General features: G+C 32.6%; 1 protein-coding gene across 25 annotated transcripts in view; it reads left to right on the top strand.

Annotated features, from left to right (window-relative positions):
- The window catches only part of EML5 (EMAP like 5), a 145,790-nt gene that overhangs the window by 54,424 nt on the left and 71,352 nt on the right, over positions 1-20,014 (top strand). For all 25 annotated transcript variants that reach the window (XR_012494561.1, XR_012494562.1, XR_012494564.1 and 22 more), the window contains 9 exons: positions 1,983-2,239; positions 3,333-3,545; positions 10,428-10,595; positions 11,261-11,367; positions 11,866-11,984; positions 13,252-13,438; positions 17,093-17,198; positions 18,508-18,601; positions 19,630-19,730. Coding sequence is in view for 17 of the 25 variants with exons in the window: in XM_074327060.1 (XP_074183161.1) it covers positions 1,983-2,239; positions 3,333-3,545; positions 10,428-10,595; positions 11,261-11,367; positions 11,866-11,984; positions 13,252-13,438; positions 17,093-17,198; positions 18,508-18,601; positions 19,630-19,730 (1,352 nt within the window). In the remaining 8 variants the exon portion in view is untranslated. The remainder of the gene's footprint in view (positions 1-1,982; positions 2,240-3,332; positions 3,546-10,427; positions 10,596-11,260; positions 11,368-11,865; positions 11,985-13,251; positions 13,439-17,092; positions 17,199-18,507; positions 18,602-19,629; positions 19,731-20,014) is intronic.

Genomic DNA, 20,014 nt, shown 5'->3' on the forward strand with positions numbered 1-20,014 from the left:
TACTGTGTCTCTTTTCTTCCAATTAACTGATCAACTTTCTACCCCCATTCCAATATAGCTTTGCTTTCATCTTTACATAGGAAAAACCCTCCCTAATACCCGATTTCCCCGAAAATAAGACCTAGCTGAACAATCAGCTCTAATGCGTCCTTTGGGGCAAAAATTAATATAAGACCTGGTATTATATTATATTGTTATGTTATGTTATGTTATATTACATTATATTATACCCAGTCTTATAGTAAAATAAGACTGGGTCTTATATTAATTTTTGCTCCAAAAGACGCATTAGAGCTGATTGTCCGGCTAGGTCTTATTTTCAGGGAAACACGGTAGTAACCTGTCACTAAAGCCAGGAGACATTTTTCAGTTCTCATCTAAATTGATTCCCAGCAGTGTTTGACCCCATTAACAATTTGCTCCTTCTCAAAATGTTCTCTTCCCTGGTTTTGGGTGTTCATTCTCTATTTTCTTCTCAGCCTACTTCTCTGGTTCTATTTTCTTTGTAGGCTAATTACCTTCTGCCTAGCAGTAAATACTGGAGTGCCCCAAAGGACAGACCTAGCTTTCTTTTTTTATTGCTCTGTATTTTTGCATAGGTAATCTTATCCTTCCTCTATCTAAAGGGCTGATTTTCATCTCTTTATTTGATTAACACCAGGGTAAAGCCCAAATTCCTTGGTAATAACTTCAGATGTGTGACACCGTATCCTCACTTTCTTTCTTTAACCCCAACAAGCACTACCTTTCCCACTTATTCTTGTATCCACATTCTATTATCTACTATGTACCATATATTTGCATACTTCCATGCCTTTGCTCAGGCAGTGTCTTCTGCCTGCAAAACCTTCCCCCCTTTCTTAATACTTAGCTTATCACTCTTGTCTCTTCCTGCCTTTAGTCTTTAATCTTTTTTCAGTATTTCTTGTAGAACTTCCTACATATCTTTTGAGCACTCACCACATTTTATCAGTTATAATGTATATTTTTATATTCATCTCTCACAGAAGATGAGTTAATCTTTATATCCCCAGTGTGAAAAATGAAGTATTTAGTGTTACTGGAAGAAATTTTAGTTTGATTGCTTTAAATTGTCCATTTAGAAACTTTAAAAATTGGGAAATATCCATTCAAAACTTCTGTTTTTGAAATTATCTACTTGGAGCATTTCAGATTGGTAATGCAAAATTTTTATGGAAAAAAGACCCTGGCCTTAATTGGAACTAGGAATTCTCACTTCTTCCTCTTGCTTGTTCTCCCTTGCTGCTTCTCATCTTCCCTTCTCCCCATCAACTCCACAACTTTGGAAACTAAATGGTGTTAAACTAAGTGTTTATACTTTTTTATAGCTGTTGCCAATACCTGTATTATTTTGGAAACTCAGTTATAAGGCATCATTGAAAAACTATTTAATTTCACTGGTTGACATGGTTAGGATTGGGAAGAATTTGTATTCTTTTTAAAAAGGTCAAAGAGGTTGAAATAAAAATAATGGTAGTTATAGAAAGATATATATTCAAATTTGTTACTGAAATGATACAAATAAATTTCACTTTTATTTGCTAAATGTAGTTTTGTATATTTGGCTCATTATAAAAATTTATTTGAAAATCATGGTGTTTATAGTGAAGCATTTTTCATAAACTCAATGTTTATGAGGAACTGCAGCATAAAAATTTGTGACTTTATTTCCTTTATTGCGTGGCTCCAGAAATTTAGTATGAATCTCTAAACTACTTAAAAATAAAGTAAGTTAGGAACTGAAATTCAGCATTTTTCTCTACTTCCAGCATATATTGTGGTCATATATTTCGGTTCAGCCCAATAATTATTCATGAATTAATACTAGTTGTCTCATTTACATTTGTTTCATGGTTTATAAATATTTGATACAGCCTCACAGTCATTTTAGACACATTGGAAAACTGAACTAATTCTGTAGTGATTTTTTTTCATATTGGTCTAATTTTTTTTCTTTACAGAGATATGACAGAAGTTGTGCATATTAAAGATAGGAAGGAGGCAATTCATGAGTTAAAATATTCACCAGACGGAACTTACCTTGCTGTTGGATGCAATGACAGCTCAGTTGATATTTATGGAGTTGCTCAGCGTTATAAAAAATTTGGGGAATGTGTGGGATCACTTAGTTTCATCACTCATATGGACTGGTCATCAGACAGTAGATATTTACAGACAAATGATGGAAATGGTAAAAGACTATTTCATAGGATGCCAGGTAAAAATTTCTAATAAATTATATATAATTTGTAGATTTTAGTGCCCATAACATATTTTAGAATTTCATTACAAGCAGATGTAAGTTACTTTTTATTATAGGAAGTCAGTGAAAGTCTGAGCTAATATTTCAGGCATTATGATCTTTTCTATAAAGTTGCCCTATTATATGGAAATCCTCTTGTTAATTAAAATTTCTTTGCTTGGAGGATCTAAGATCTCCTTTATGTTGAATTCCATGCCATGTGAATAGTATATGGTAATGTCCTTGTGTATGTTAGAAACTCAAAATGCCATTTTTATGGGTGGAACTAATTAAATATAATTGCTACAAATACCTGACCATAAATTATTTGTTATTTTGTGGTTACCTCAAATAAACTTTGCAAAGACTAATAATACAGTTAACAAACTAAATTTGAAAACGTTTCCATCAAAGATTTAAAAAGAGAAGAATAAAAACAATTATCAAAATGTTCTCTCTCAGTACTTTATTTAGTATTATGCTTAGTGAATTAGTCATTTTCCAGTAATTTGGTTGATAACGCTAAATACAGAATTAAATTAATATATTTCCCCAAAAGTTTTTCAGTAATAATATGTAATGAAGAGCAACTGAATCCTAAAGTCCTGTTACCTAATGTAATGTAAATGTATTACTCCCCACTTGTTTTTCCTTCTGTCTTTTCCAGTTCTCTCTTTTTGTCAACAATGTGTCTTTTAAGGTTTCTTTTTTAGTACCCAATTTGCCACTTTCTTATAGCTTTTAATTTTTCTTCTGACTTACCCTGTTGTGACTAATCCGTAGCATGATTTTAATAGAGTGTTTTATTCTCCACATGAGTGAACCTGCTAGGCTACATCATAATCAAATCTGTGTTTGTATCCGAATCGGTATAATTTTAGTAGTGGCTTTTTAAAAACTCCTTGCGTTTAATTTTCTTCTTTCCTTGCCATACTTACCTACCTATTCATGTATCTACTTTAACTGGAGTGGGAACCTATTAAAATTTTTGAGTTTACCATGTTATCAATACAATTTATACTTGAATAAAAATCAAATGAAATAAATTAAGACTCTGGTTTATTTTTAGGAGGAAAGGAAGTGACAAATAAAGAAGAAATAAAAGGTGTTCACTGGGCTTCATGGACATGTGTTTCAGGCCTTGAAGTAAATGGAATTTGGCCGAAGTATTCAGATATCAATGATATAAATTCAGTAGATGGAAACTATATTGGCCAAGTTTTAGTTACAGCTGATGACTATGGAATTGTAAAATTATTCCGATATCCTTGTTTAAGAAAAGGTACTTTTTCTTTCAAAATACTATTTAGTAACCTCTCTCTTGTAAAAGACTTTTAATATCTTGCAAAAAATTAGTCTTGAGATAAATAAGAGGGTTTATATTTTTTAAAATACGGATATTGATTATTTGGTGAAGGGTTTCATGAAAATGAACAGAATTAGCTAGTTTTGCTAATTAAAAATTATTTTCATATGTTACATTTATTTTTGGACGTGCAATTTTTATTAGAAAATTATTTTTGAATTCATATACTATGAATGGACTAATAAATACCTCTTTCTTTTTAAAGAACCATTTTTCTCCCCACTTCCAGATTTGCTTCATCGAGTCAGACTGTATAGTGTTAGTTATATGTTTCTTATAGCTTATTACTTTAATCATTTAACTTGTTGAACATATGATATCTTTTAGGAGATATTTTTCTTATGTCTTTTTCTCAAGAATTCTCATGAAGTAGTCAGCTGTACTAGTTCAGGTAACAGTTTGGAATGTATTGGTTTGTTGGTTGGTTTTCACATGTGAGTGTGTTTTTGCTTAAATCCTTAACATATATTGTTTTGACATTTGTATATTTTCTGTAAGTGTGGGGCTAAGAAAAATAAGGGGTTATTTTCTACATATTTTGTATAAACCTCTTTTTCTTGAATCTCTTCTAAAATGATATTAATTATTCTGTTCATAGTCCTGGGGATAATTAAATGAAATGCTGTATTATTTATTCCACGCTTTGTTCCATAAAGCATTTGAATAACAGGTCCATAAGTACTAAAATAATTATATGAATAGAGAATGAATACCAGGGAATAAATATAAATAGAAGTACCATAGTATTAAAGTCAGATAAAGAAAATGACAATAGTCAAACATCAAAATTGAATCAGAGATTCCTGTAAACTAAAAATAATATAAAACAGAACACAAAATAATTTTCATTGTAGCTATTTTTTTTTTTAAAAAAAGCAGACTTACTACTTTGGGAAATCAAAGTTTCTTCTGAGATTTAATTTTCAAAGGGCTCTCTTCTATAGCATGGGGCTTTATATTAGATTCAGTGAGTGTATTCCTAGAGCGTCAACACCTATAGCAGTAATAATTTTTTTTAATTAAAGTTTGTTGGAGTGACAATGGTTAGTAAAGTTACATAGGTTTAGGTGTACAATTCTGTAATACATCATCTATGTATCACATTGTGTGTTCACTACCCAGAGTCAGTTCTCCTTCCATCACCATATATTTGATCCTGTTTACCCTCATCTACCACCCCTCTCCCCACTTACCCTCTGGTAACCACTAAACTATTATCTGTGTCTATCAGTTTTTGTTTCTTCATTTGTCATGTTTCTTTGTTGCTTTCAGTTTTATATTCCACATATCAGTAAAATCATGGTTCTCGCCTTTTTCTGTCTGACTTATTTCACTTAGCATAATAATCTCAAGATCCATGGCACTATTCCATATGACTCAGCAGTCCCTCTCCTGGGGATCTACTCAAAAAATCTGAGAACATTTATCCATAAAGATATATGTGCTCCGATTTTCATTGCAGCTTATTTATGGTGGCCAAGACATGGAAACAACCAAAGTATCCTTCTTCGATAGATGATTGGATAAAGAAGATCTGGTATAGATACACAATGGAACACTATTCTGCCATAAGAAAAGCAGTAATAATTTTTATCTGGTTGTTGATAAAACCTTTTGGGCAAATGGTAACATGCAGTTTAGTAAAAGGTGGTTATGGCAACAGCTAAAATAGTTTCATTGAAATACCATGTTTCCCCCAAAATAAGACCTAGCTGGACAATCAGCTCTAATGCGTCTTTTGGAGCAAAAATTAATATAAGACCCGGTCTTATTTTACTATAATATTAAGACTGCGTCTTAAATAATATAATATATAATATAATATAATATAATATAATATAATATAATATAATATAATATAATATAATATAATATAATACATGGTCTTATTTTACTATAATATAAAACCCGGTCTTATATAAGTTTAGGTCTTACATTAATTTTTGCTTCAAAAGACGCGTTAGAGCTGATTGTCCGGCTAGGTTCTCATTTTTGGGGAAACACGGTAGGTAGCCATTGATGTCAAACTTAAGGGCCCAGTTTTCCCAGAAGTCTAGGCAGTATTTCTGTGGTGCCTTCTCAGTAAAGTGGTGAGCTCCAGATCCTGCCAGCTATGCCATGTTCCGAATTCCTGTCTGTGAGGCGTCCGCTTCCTAGGTGCGTGTGAAAATGCATACATAAGTGATGCCGCGTGTGTTAATAGAGGCTAGCTAAGTCCTAGCAATTAAAGTACCCTATTTCTGGATCCCACCATATAGACAGGACATGAGAGTCACCAGGCATAACCAATTTTACTGTGACTCAAAATGATACTTACCCAGTTAGAAGGTGTGAGGTTCAGTAAGATTAATCACGAGACACTGCTTCTACTCATTGTTTCACATACTGACCTCTATGCAAAAACAAAAATACTTTCATTTTCTGAGTTTTCTTTATCAAGTGAATGGGTTTTATTGACAATTTTTATGTTTTCAACAGGGAAGACAGCATTTTTATTGCATGATCATTTTATTTCATTTATAAAATGTGTAGTAGTCTTCTGAATTGCTGTGGGAATATTTTACCAAAGTCTAGGAAAAATTAGTCTTGTTCTGTCACTGCTTCAAGCATAAACTCTTTCTCTTTTATTCCTTTTTGTTAGAAATTTATTTTATGGTAAGGGGTTTTATTCATTTCTAGGCACATGTGAATCAGCTTGAGACTATGGGTAGGTAATTAGGAGAGCAAAAGATAGGCTGTAACTAAGGCATATATAAAGGTTTAGTAGAAGTATTTTAAGATTCTGCGTTTATTGAATTTACATACTTGCATAAAGTTAGCAATATTACTAGAAAATTATCTTTTTTAGATTAGTTATGAAGATGTACATTATTTCATACATTAAGTTGTACTTAAGATCCAACTTAAGTTTTGGAAAAGATTGTATCTAATGTATTAATATATTTTAGATATCTACTTAGGTAATATCCATTATATTCTAAAAACTGCAGCTTTAACAAAATGTGGAAAGAAGTTAAATAATAGAAGTAGCTCATGTTATAGAATCATTGCAATTGAAACACAAAATGTATGAGGTTAGCCCAGAAAGAGTGATCCTCTTCCACATTTAGCCCCCTCAAATCCAAGCACAAAGCATCACTCCTTTTTTTCCTTCATTATTACCCTCTTTCTCCCTAGATTTTTTTGCTCTTGACCATAATCTCCCGCAAATAATCAATTTTTCCTAACAACACAGGACCTATGGTGAGGGTGGGGCAGGATGGAGAGGTGAGGGCACTATTGCTTTAACTGTCACCTCCATCACTGTTATTAATTGCCAAGACTCTCTCTGTACTTGTTGACAAATGAAAATTTATATTTTGGTAAAAATATTTCTTTAGATTCAAGAAGAAAATTCATTGGAAAACAAAACAAGTATCAAACAATAAAACAGATTTATTCTGGAGACTTACTCAGCATTGTTTTTCTAAGATTCATCCATATTGTTGCTTGTAGCTCTAGTGTATTTGGTTTTCACTGCTGTAAAGTACTGTGTTGTGAATATACGATACAATTCATGCACTTATCCTCCTGTCGATGGACATTGGGTCATTTCCGGTCTTCTGCTATTATATGCAAGTTTCTCAAAGACATATACCTAGGAGTCAAATTGCTGGGTCATGGAGGATTTATAAGGAAATGCCAAATTGTTTTCCAAAGTGGTTATACCATTTTACAAACCTTGTGGCTCCACATCCTCTTCAGCTCTTGGCATTGCCACACTTTTTAATTTTTGTGAATTTAGTTAGTGTATATGGTGTCACATTGTGGTCTTAATTTACATTTGTCTAAGTACGATAAGGTTGACCATGTTTTTTGATATTCTTTGGTCTTTTGCACTTCCTCTTCTGTAAAACACAAGTTCATATCTTTTACCCATTTTTCTATAGAATTGTTTCTTTTATTGATTTGTTGAAGTTATTTTTGTACTCCAAATAAATATAATTTGTAATTTTTATGGATTGTAACTGTCTTTTCCCAGTTGACTTGTGTTTTTATTTTCTTAATGATGTCTTTTATTGACTAGTTCTTAATTTCAATGTAGTCAAATCTATCTCTTTTTGTATGTATAGTGCTGTTTTGTATATTAAGAAATTCTTCCTTTTACTAGGGTCAGAAAGATATTCTGGAAAGGAAAAATTTCATATATATATATAAGAAAGATATTCTCATATATTTTATATCTAGACGTTTTCAGGACACTAAAAGATAGTAAATGGGAAAAAATCTTTTGTGATATTGCTACAATTTATTGAAGAAATTTATCTCATATTAACTTTTTGTTAAAATATATCCTAAAACAAATAAAGAAATAAGTGAGACCATCAAAACAAATATTTTGGTATATTGCTTTATCCTATCAAAAACTATTTCAGCATGACTGGGTGAATCTTTTCTCTGAGGTATTAGTCCTAATTGATAACATTCTGTTTAAGCCTTAACGATTTTTTTTGTCATTTCCTATCATAGATCAGAGTTTTCATAATGAAGGGATTTTGAGAACTTATAATCCATTTTATATTAAAATGGAAATGGAGCTCAAGAGAAGTGATGTGCTCAAGGTCCTGTGCTATAAAATAGTCAAACTGACACTTAAGCTCTTGTGTTTTGATTTCAACTCTAGTATTCTTTATATCACACTTTCATCCCCCTTTATCAATTATAAGGGTTCATGCCCTCTCAGTTTCCTGCATTACACTTCTTCCTCCTCTACAATCTAGCATTCCAACTCAAGTGTACGGACATAATAAAGTGGAAATGTGATCTTTCTTCTTTCCTTTCTTTCTTCAAATACCTAGTGACTTTTTGCATTATACCAGACCTTAGATATACATAGTAAACAAGATACCACACCTGTCATCAAGGAGCTTAGTTTATTAGAGGAGTTAACAACTAAATAGACTATTACATTTTAGTGTCATAAGTATAATTACATGGGTAATCACAGGGAATTCTGGAAGCATGTAGCAAAATATGCTTGGTCCTGGTGTGTCAGTGTCACTTCATGAAAGATACGTTATCTAGGTTCACTTTTAAGATACCCATTTATCATAGATAAGCAGTGCTGGTTATTAAATAATTATTAACATAGTCCCTTTGATTAGAAATAACTGGCTTCCCAGACTTCTTCCATAGCTTTCTTGTTGCTCTGCTTTGGTTCCTCCAGAGGGATTGATCTTTGAAAAGTCACAGAGAAAAATATTTGTAAGGGACTTAGAGGATTATTTACACCTCTCTTGGGGCTATCACCCAGTATAGTCAGTCAGAACAGATGCTCAGATCACTCTTCTTCATTTGGCCAAAACATAACAAAATTAGTACCTCTTAAAAACTTGGCATTTAATTGTTGCATCTCTGGCTTTACCTCTTAAGACTCTCTGGTGCCTAAGATTAGTTAAGGAACCCCATCAAAGGAAGTAGTAGCCAAAGTATTCTGGATTGGCAAATAAGCGTTCTCACATAAGAGGGATGGGACCCAATCTTATGTTATCGGATTTTACTGGGTGGACTGTAGCAAGTTACCCATCTAGAAAGTTACTTCTATTAAGCTGCAAAAAAAAAAACAACCAAAAAAAAAAAAAAAACCCACAATAAAACAAAAAAACACCAGTGATTTCTAAAATAACAGCATTAATTTTAGATGAGTTCTGCTCAAATCTTTTATATTTTGATCCCTACATTCATGGCTAAGGTGAAAGTTTTTCTCTAGGTTTTAACTGAGGGAGCTTTCCATCCTGACATACAGGCCTTCTATAACGTAATATAAAACTTTTAAAACATTATCAAAATGAGGCCGAACATTATGTATTCAGTGTACTTTTAACAGGGATGTGTATATGTTGCCAAATACTAGGGTTATCTAAGCAGGATATAGAGAATGTATTCTGAACTTAGAACCACAAAAATGGTTCCTATACACAGATTTTTTAAAAAACTAACCACAAAGTCAAACAATTCCTTTACAGTTGGAGAAATCTGGTGTATACCACCTTAACCGAATGATACAACTTAACATCATTAAGGATAGAACGGTGCCCCCTTGAAATGATGTATCTAAAAGAGCACAATATTGCCTATGCCAAAAACACGTCTGAATCTAATCATATTGAAATATAAGACAAACCTATATTGAAAGACATTATACAAAATATAGAGACTTAAAAATGACTGTAAAGACAATTGTTGGGACAAGTGGGCATATTTTATTTTGATTAATATGATATATTACATTCATTGACTTGTATGTTGAATCAACCATTCCTTTCCTGGCATAAATCTCATTTGGTTATATTGTGTAATTCCTTTTACATGTTACTGTATTAGGTTTGCTAGTATTTTGTTGATGACTAAAGTTTTAAAAGGATCCTGTGGCTGCTAGGGCTGAGGATAGTGGGAGTGGAATAGACTGGTTGAATATCACTTAAGATGAAAGGCCTCAAAAGAAAACATTCAAATAACTTAATATGAAAAATTTGACCCCCTTGTGGCTGAAGGCTTTTTTTCAGAGCAATAAGATCATGCCTCGTGACGTTTATGTGTCCTGTCAAATTGTATTGTGAATCAGGAGAACAGAGATTTACATCCCTTGGTGTAGACTTATTTGTTCGACAAATTTTTGAATTAACATGTTTTTCCCTTGATCGTAATTAAGATCATGGAAGGAGGATGCATTGGTTCAGGTATAGAAATTGTTATATGAGGTGGTATTTTTGTGTGTTGGCATTGGTTTATCAATTTAAAGGTATATTTTTGTTATAGGGGCCAAGTTTAAAAAATATATTGGCCACTCGGCTCACGTAACTAATGTCAGATGGTCACATGATTATCAGTGGGTTATTTCTATTGGTGGAGCAGATCACTCTGTCTTTCAGTGGAAATTTATTCCTGAAAGAAAACTAAAAGATGCTCTTCACATAGCACCCCAAGGTGAGTAGTACCCACTGCCTAAACAATTTCTCTGTCTAATAACTCTTCAGTAACCCCAAAATAACAATTTTACTATTGAAATGTAATCTAGCATCATAAGTTAGCAGTATAGTTTATTAGTAGAATTTTTAAATTAAAATATCAGGTCTATATGTTTAAAGTCAGATGTCTTTACAAAGTCAGATACAATACAAAGACTTTGGGTTGCATTTTAATCAAATGATGAGGGAAGAAACAGTTACATTAGCAAAACAAACAGTGTATTCTGTGGGAGATGGGTATCTAGGTTTCGTTTGTGGGTTTTTTTGACAAAATTACTTAATATTAATTCATCTGTTACATACAGTATTTATAGCTATTTTTCATGTTAATTATAGGTTATATTCACTTATATTTGCACAGACACTTAAATTTGATGTAGCAGTCATTGGGGAACCAGTGAAGGGATTTAAAGGAGCTATTGAGTTTGCAGTGAGTGGAGAGGAAGATAATCTGTAGTACAGTTTACTGACATCTGTGTCACTTGAATAGGTAATTCACTTGATTGTTTTATGGTTTGTCTCCATGTCAATTGGCACAATTAGCTCCTAATCATTAATTTTACAATGCTGTTTTGAAAGTGAATCTTTTTAAAACAAATAATGTTTCATTTTTTAAAATTACAGAAAGTCTGGCTGACTCTAATAGTGATGAATCAGATTCAGATCTGTCTGATGTTCCAGAACTGGATTCTGAAATTGAACAAGAGACACAGCTCACCTACCGTCGGCAGGTAATTTTTATTACCACATGATTTTCCCCTGAAAAAGTCTAGTTTCTTCCTTATCTTGCTCCCTGTTGTTTATTCATCTGTTATCTTTTGTGGGTTTTAATTTTCCATGTGTGGCCATATGTGTTCCTTTTTTAAGAGTTAAAATATATTTTGTAAAGTGTTCTTTGATAGTAAGTGCTTGATGTAATAAGTGTGCCTGTATTATATTTGCCTATAGCTTTTTGTCACAGTACATTCGTATTGATTCCCTTTAAAATATTCTTTTATGAAGTATAAAGATATCACGGAACACTAAATATGTATTTGTCAGTATGATACATAGAAAATGTAAATTAGTTCTTTCCAAGTGATAAACTTCATAAAGTACCTTCCTATTTAAGACAGTTACTAAAACCTCACTGATCAATAGTAACCACAATGTCTGAAAGTTACTTAGGAATCTATGAAAACCTTTGTTAATATATATTCTAAGACTGTTTCTACTTATGTTCATTAAAGGTTTACAAAGAAGATCTACCTCAGCTTAAAGAACAATACAAAGAGAAACAAAAAAGCTGTACTTCTAAAAGAAGAGAACGGGCTCCAGGAAATAGTATTCGATTACATTTTGTTCATGGGTATAGAACAACTATTTTTCATTTATGTGTTTGAATTTTAGCTTACATTTACTAGATGTGTGAGTTTGAGCAGATCACGTTACCTCTCAGTGCCTCTGTTTCCCCATCTGTAAAATTGAAATAACAGCACCTACTTCACAGGGTTCTGATAGGAGGAAATAAGTCAGTAGTTGTGGTGACTTACAATGTTGTCTGGTACATAATAAGCACTATATAAGTGTTTATTAAATTAAAAATTATTTTGTCTTAAGAAAGTTTAGTATTATAGTTATAGAAATTGATCTCTTGTCTTTAAACAAATGAATAAGTAAAATGTAAGGGATTATCATCTTAACTAAATATGTCTAATTTGGAATGGTACCGGGGCTTCTTTTTGCCTGTGCATTTTGGCCTTCATATTTTAATTTCAATAAAATACAGTTTCTGGATTGTCGTACGACATTGGACAATACAGATCTCACATTTCATCCTGGAACAACAGATGCTCCAATCCAATTCTTTTCTTCCCCTCACCCAGTAATCATGTTCTTACCTGACTGATAATGCTTTCAGGAACTTCAAAAAGGATTTATTTAGCAAAAATATTTTTCTCCAGTGTTAAAATAGGCAGTATTCCTATGCAGTTAACTTTTATGAATTGGTTTTCTTCAAAGTGCAAAAAAAGGTTGCTATAAATGGAATTGTAGCGTTCACTTTAAGAAGATTTGGCTACTTTTTTCTGGATGTGTATAATATTTTTAAATTGTTTAAACTTATTTTTGGAATATGTATTCTCATGGTTCAATAATGTGTAGAAAAGGGTATACCTTGAAATTCTTTTTCCCAACCTCTGCCCTCCAGCCATCATTTCCCCCACTCCAAGGTAATTACTGTTACTTAGATCCAGAATATGTATGCATGTACAGACAAATACAAATATTTATTCTTTTCTATACCCTTTCACTTGTAAAACAAAACAAAGAAAAAAACAACCTGTTTTTGTTTTATAGTATACAAAATTACTGTTGTACTTATGCAAAAAGTAGTGTATATATTTATCTGCACCTTGCTTTTTTCACTCAATAGCTTGGATATAGCTATTTATAATCAGAGCAATTCATAAAAGTTTATGGGATCTGAGATATTTGTATTTTGTTTTAATGGTTAAGTATCTTGTAAAACTAGAAAATAAATGACCTAAAAGTTACCTACTTTTCTTCTATTATAGTCCATGTTTATCAGATAAAAGGCCAAACTTAATATTATATGATATGTTTTGTATGTTTAGTTACAGAGGTTATGACTGTAGAAGTAATCTGTTTTATACTCAAATTGGTGAAATTGTGTACCATGTGGCAGCAGTGGGTGTCATTTATAATCGACAACAGAACACACAGCGCTTTTACCTGGGTCATGATGACGATATTCTCTGCCTAGCTATGCATCCTTTGAAAGACTACGTGGCAACAGGTCAGGTATGTCCTTTGAAAAACTACATTACAACAGGCCAGATAGGTTAGACCTTCATTTGGCTTTAAAGTTAGGTAAGTCCACTTAAAAAAAAAAAATCTATCTTTTGTATTCTAGGAAATGAAGAATAAAGAATTCTTTTTTTTTTTTAATTTTATTTTATTAAATTTATTGGGGTGACAATTGTTAGTAAAATTACATAGATTTCAGGTGTACAATTCTGTATTACATCATCTATAAATCCCATTGTGTGTTCATCACCCAGAGTCAGTTCTCCTTCCATCACCATATGTTCGATCCCCCTTACCCTCATCTCCCACCCCCAACCCCCCGCCCCCCTTACCCTCTGGCAACCACTAAACTATTGTCTGTGTCTATGAGTTTCTGTTTCTCATTTGTTTGTTTTGTTCTTTTGTTGTTTTTGGTTTATATACCACATATCAGTGAAATCACATGGTTCTCTGCTTTTTCTGTCTGACTTGTTTCGCTCAGCATTACTCTCTCAAGATCCATCCATGTTGTCACAAATGTTCCTAAATCATCTTTTCTTACTGCCGAATAGTATTCCATTGTGTATATATACCACAACTTCTTTATCCATTCATCTATCGAAGGACATTTTGGTTGTTTCCATGTCTTGGCCACCGTAAACAAAGCTGCAATGAACATTGGAGCACACGTGTCTTTATCTCTAAATGTTTTCAGATTTTTGGGGTAGATACCCAGGAGAGGGATTGCTGGGTCATATGGCAATTCTATTCATAATTTTTTGAGGAACCTCCACACTGCCTTCCATAACGGCTACACCAGTCTGCATTCCCACCAACAGTGTATGAGGGTTCCTTTTTCTCCACAGCCTCTCCAACATTTGTTACTATTTGTCTTGTTGATGAAAGAATTCTTTATAATAGAATTTTATTTTCATATTACAAATAAAATTTACCCCAACTTTTTTCCTACAGTTTTTCTTAGAGTTCTACTTTAATTATTATTATTTTAATTTTAGTTTGGAACTAAGAGCTCTGACTTATTTTCTTTCTGTGAGGATAATACTAATTTTTTTTAAAATTTGTGAGTAAAAGTTATAGAAAACACAAAGACTTAGAAATAATGGTTTCTTTGAGTTATCTAAAATAGCATAATAAGTTATCTAACAAATGTTCTATGACAAACAGGTTGACTATTTTTATTTTACAGTCATAATAGCAACCTATTTAGGTTTACCAAAGTACAAAGCAGAAATATTGAAATGGAAGATGTTGAGAAAAGTCTTAACTGATACCTATCTGTATGGATTATTAGCGAAGAAAGGGAAGTGGTTATGTTTATAGATTCTTAGTGTATGTAAGCACTTTACTAGTTTCGTAGTGTATATTTATTTTATTCTCAGTTCACGTCAATGAGAGTGAAACCATTCACCCTAGTTTACAAATTAGGTTTAAAGAAATTAAATACTTTTCTCAAAGATCTTTAAGCTAGTAAGTAGTAAAGCCTAACGCTCTTTGTTTGTCTGTCTTTAAACACTGTGCAAATATATCCTCTAGGATATACTGTGGGCTTAGAGTGGGCAACTTGCATCATCCTATGTAGCTTCCCTGAAAGGAGAAAAAACTCTTCCCTTTTTCTTTCTCCATGTTCCCTCCCTCCATTTGTGCCTCCCCCTCTCTCTGTCTTTCTTTCTTTCCTCTTCTCCCCTTCCTTTCTCCCATTCATTCAAAAACATTCATAGAGCATGTGCTTTATGCCAGGCAACGTGCTGGAAATATAAACTTATAAAGGAAAATTCTTCTCCTCTTCTTCTGTTTAACCCTCCAACTTTATCTCATTCCTCCTCCTCCTCCTAAAACTTAGGTTAAATAACATATCTGAGAACTTGCCTTACCTCTCCCTTTTCCCCTCATTCCTGACTGACCCAGGCCCCAAGTGTGCTCTAATAATACTCTGTTGCTACTTCGGCCAGCACAGAATATGGTGTTTAAATCTAGGCTCCTCCACTTATTAGCTGTGGGAAAATTACCTAACCTCTCTAGGCCTTGGTTTCCACATCTCTTAAAATAAGGATAGTGTCGGTATCTCGTAGTGTTGTTGTGATTGTTAGAGTCAATCCTTGTAAAATGTTTAGAACAGTTTCTGGCACAAAAGTCAGTTCTCAGTAAATGTTAGTTGTCATTGTCATTATCGTCGTCACCATCATCATCATCATCATCTCTATGTGAGATGTCCAGTAAGCAATTGAAAATGTAAGTCTTCCTTTTACTAACAATTGTCACTCCAATAAATTAAAAAAAAAAAAATAGTAAGTTTTGAATTCAGAAGAAAAGTTTAACAGCAGAATGTGGAAGTCATTTGTTTATTTAACCATTGAAACCAGAAGTTTCAGGGCAAAAATGTAGAATGAAAAGACCAGAGTACTAAAGACAGAATGTTGGGAAGTTTGTATTTAAGGGACAGGTGATGAAATTGTGAAGGAAACTCAGAAGTAAGAGTCAAGGAGACGATACCATGTTTCCCTGAAAATAAGACCTAGCCAGACCATCAGCTCTAATGCGTCTTTTGGAGCAAAAGTTTATAAGACCCGGTCTTATATAAGACTGGGTATAATATAATATAATACAATATACTATACTATAATATAATACTGGGTCTTATGTTAATTTTTGCTCCAAAAGACGCATTAGAGCTGATGGTCTGGTTAGGTCTTATTTTCGGGGAAACACAGTAGAACTGAGAGAGTGGTGCTGTGAAGTTATCAAAAGTATCAAACTCTACAGAACTTAAATAGAAAAAACTTAACAGTCACTGGTAACATTTGGCTGAGTAACTTAGTGAAATATTGGCTGATTGCTATGTAGTTTTTATTGTGTCTTTACATAAAACCAATCTCAAAATTAATGGTAATTGACTGTCATATTCGTTATTTCAGGAGTTGCCTTTATAGGCAAAGCTATGATATCTCTTTATCCTTACAGTTAAAGGAAGTGATTACGTGAGTCTGAAGGGATAATTAGGAATTGATAGCTTACCTGTGCATTAGCAAACATACACTGAGTTAAAAGATAGGTGATAGTGTGCTGCAGTAAATCTGTCTGTTCAGAATCTTGTTTACCTGCTTGGTGCTTCAACCCGTCTCATCCTTGTTTACACCATTATCTAGCCTAGAATGTGCTTGCTTGCTTTATATCCAAGACCTGAACTTTTTAAAGGCCTAGGTCTAGTATCATCTTTTCCATAAAGGTTTTCTCTACAACATTAAGTATATATTACCAGATGTGCTTAAGTAGCTGAAAATATCTTATTTTCCCAATGAGTTTGCAAAATTTACTTGAATGTCTTAGCGCTCATTTTATCTAACATAGGAACACTACCAATAATGGGTGCTCAGTAAGCATTATCTTTACTGATGAAGTATATGGTAAGATTTAGGAGTCACATAGTTCTAGCACATTCCTAGAAACACTGAGCCTAGCCTCATTAGTTTTTCAACAAATGTAAGAAAATCAGTCAGTTACATATATAGTCTGCTTTATATTTTTTATTTGATAAATTTCTATAGCAAATATGACAAAGGCTGTAAAATGTCCTGTTTTACTTCCTTTTAAATGATATGAAAATAAATGACTTCATGTATAAAATGATTTTTATAATTCTTTCTATTTTAGGTAGGTAGGGATCCCTCAGTTCACATATGGGATACAGAGACCATTAAACCATTGTCAATATTAAAGGGCTGCCACCAGTATGGTGTCTGTGCTGTTGATTTCTCAGGTAAGGCTATTTTCTGTCTCAGTGAGAATTACCAAAATGCAAAGCAGTACATGGCATTTTAGTTGAAATCAGTGTTGCCTAAACTTGTCATTTAGCTGTGACCTTCACAATTGTTAATCAAATGTGCATACTCTTGTCCTAAGCAATCATGGCTATGAAAGCATGGCTATTTTATAATTATAATTTAATGAGTGTAGTTTTTAAAAACCACTAATATAAGTATGTTTCTATTAAAATAAAAGTTTGTCTACGTAATGTCTAAAACCATCTCAGTTAATACTAGTGGTACCATGTTTCCCCGAAAATCAGACCTAGCCAGACAATCAGCTCTAATGCGTCTTTTGGAGCAAAAATTAATATAAGACCGGTCTTACATAGTATATATAAGACCAGGTCTTATATAGACCAGGTATTATATTATATTATATTATATTATATTATATTATATTATATTATATTATATTAGACCCGGTCTTATATTAATTTTTTCTCCAAAAGATGCCTTAGAGCTGATTGTCTGGCTAGGTCTGATTTTCAAGGAAACACGGTAGTAGGGTTTTGGGGGAAATGTATATACACATTTGGTGATCTGCTAAAAGTGAAGAAACAAGAAAATGAATGGCAAAACAAGAGAGTCAACAAGAAAAATACCACTGGTAGCATTAAGGAACTGATTGAGGTTTACAGAGAGCATAGCAGAGTGGCAAATTGTCTTATTGTAGTTTGAGACTTTACAACTTATAAACACATGCACACTTGTCAGCGTGACTGAGTTAGCTCAATCCTTTGTCTGAAACATTCATTACTTGTTGCTTGTTGATAGTAACAACTGAAATAATTGGCCTTTACTAAAAGCAGTCATATTAATGGCAATATGTAGTTGTAATCTACATATATTTTTCATGTGATTAACTTTTCATGATCACTATGAGTTCTTATATTACAATAGAGTTCTTATGGTGAACTTAAATGAAGTAAATCTTTTCTTCTTTCTTAGTTTTTCTTTTCCTTCTCATATTTTAAATCTCTTTTTTCCACTTTTCTAACCTTTCTTCTTTCCCACCATCCCAACCTGGTGGATAAGGTAAATGAAGTCAAAGAAAATGTCAGCAGATATGTTTAGATGCATTGAGAAACAATTCCCCTCCCCTTATATATTCTGGTTCTTTTTAAAGCTGTACACATACCTAACATTTAATATTACTTTATAAAATTTTAAATGTGGTTCTGAAGTTTTAGAATATGTACTAAATGGTTTTTATCTTCTGAATGTTAATGGTCAGTATGTCTCTCTGATTAATTTTCATAGCGGATGGGAAACGTTTGGCTTCCGTTGGAATAGATGATAGTCACACTATTGTGCTGTGGGACTGGAAGAAAGGAGAGAAACTTTCAATAACAAGGTAGGGGAAAAAAAAACTTGATGTCACATTGGCAAAATACTGAAATTATTTTGGACTTAAAATTTAAAAAAATTAAATCAGGTTTGAAATCAAGCAAACATGTAATCTGTTTTTATTGCTACCATCTTTATCACCATTGAATAAGTAGTATAATCATGGTAAAAAGCAAATGATTTCAGGATTCATTTATGTTTATCCCTTGTGAGCTCACGTTTTAATGTAACTGTAAAATGACATTGGAAATAGCTCTTACCTAAAATCTCCATTTACAGGTAGAGTGAATTCTATATGATAAGTTATTATATAGCGATTGGAAAACATGATAAAATGCTCATATTGTATATTTGAGTGAAAGAAGATACATACACACATATATCACAAAGAAGCTATATATTGTTTATTTTTTATGTTATCATTCTTGTTTTCTAAATTTAAGCCTGTATTGTTTTTATAAGCCTGTATTGTTTTTATAATTAAAAATATTAACAATTTATTTGAAGGAGGAAATAGTCAAGTGTCAGAGACTATTTTTTTTAACTTCCTGTTCCTTGAAGTGAGACATTAAGCACTTAAAAATACAGATAAATGCTTTTTTTCAGAGTATATAGACAATGCCCAAATAAAAGAGAGTGTAAGAGGAACTTTGTGTTTGGAAAGACTATATTAAACTATAACGAAGTATTGTAAAATTTTCTTTAACTCATTTATGCCAGAAATAGCCTACAGTATTAGCCTACAGAAATAGCATACAGTACCCTATGCATAGTACTGTAGTCAGTGCCATCCAAAAGAAGTTCAGTTTCAGCTGTTCCTATCTTTTAAGATTCTGTTGAGAAGAGCTAATAGTAAATTAAAATAATAACAAAATAATAATAAATATACTGATGCATGATTACATAGCACAAACCTGAGAGACAAGCGGGCTAAGCATTCAGTACTGGGGTAGTTAAGACAGGACATGGATTAGGCAAAAGTTATTACAGGAGACATTTATCTTCAGAGTTAAAATATTTTGGTATTTATTTCAGAGGAAGTAAAGATAAGATTTTTGTTGTAAAGATGAACCCCTACGTGCCTGATAAATTAATTACAGCTGGAATTAAACACATGAAATTTTGGCGTAGAGCAGGTAAGGAAGTGCTTCTTTTTATTCCTTTGAAATTTAAAAAATTATTACTTTTAAAAGTGATCTAGCTAAATACAATGTGGTATCCTAGATTGGATCCTGGAACAGAAAAGAGAGACATTAGTGGAAAAACAGATGAAATCTGAATGAAGGCTGGAGTTCAGTTAATAGTAACATATCAAATGTGTTGGTTTCTTAGTTTTGATAAATAGTCTGTAGGAATGTAGAATGTTAACATTAGGGGAAACTGGGTGAGGAGTACTGCATGTGAAACCACTCTGTTATCT

The sequence above is a fragment of the Rhinolophus sinicus genome, linkage group LG03, assembly GCF_036562045.2.
Source record: "Rhinolophus sinicus isolate RSC01 linkage group LG03, ASM3656204v1, whole genome shotgun sequence".
Lineage (NCBI taxonomy): Eukaryota > Metazoa > Chordata > Mammalia > Chiroptera > Rhinolophidae > Rhinolophus > Rhinolophus sinicus.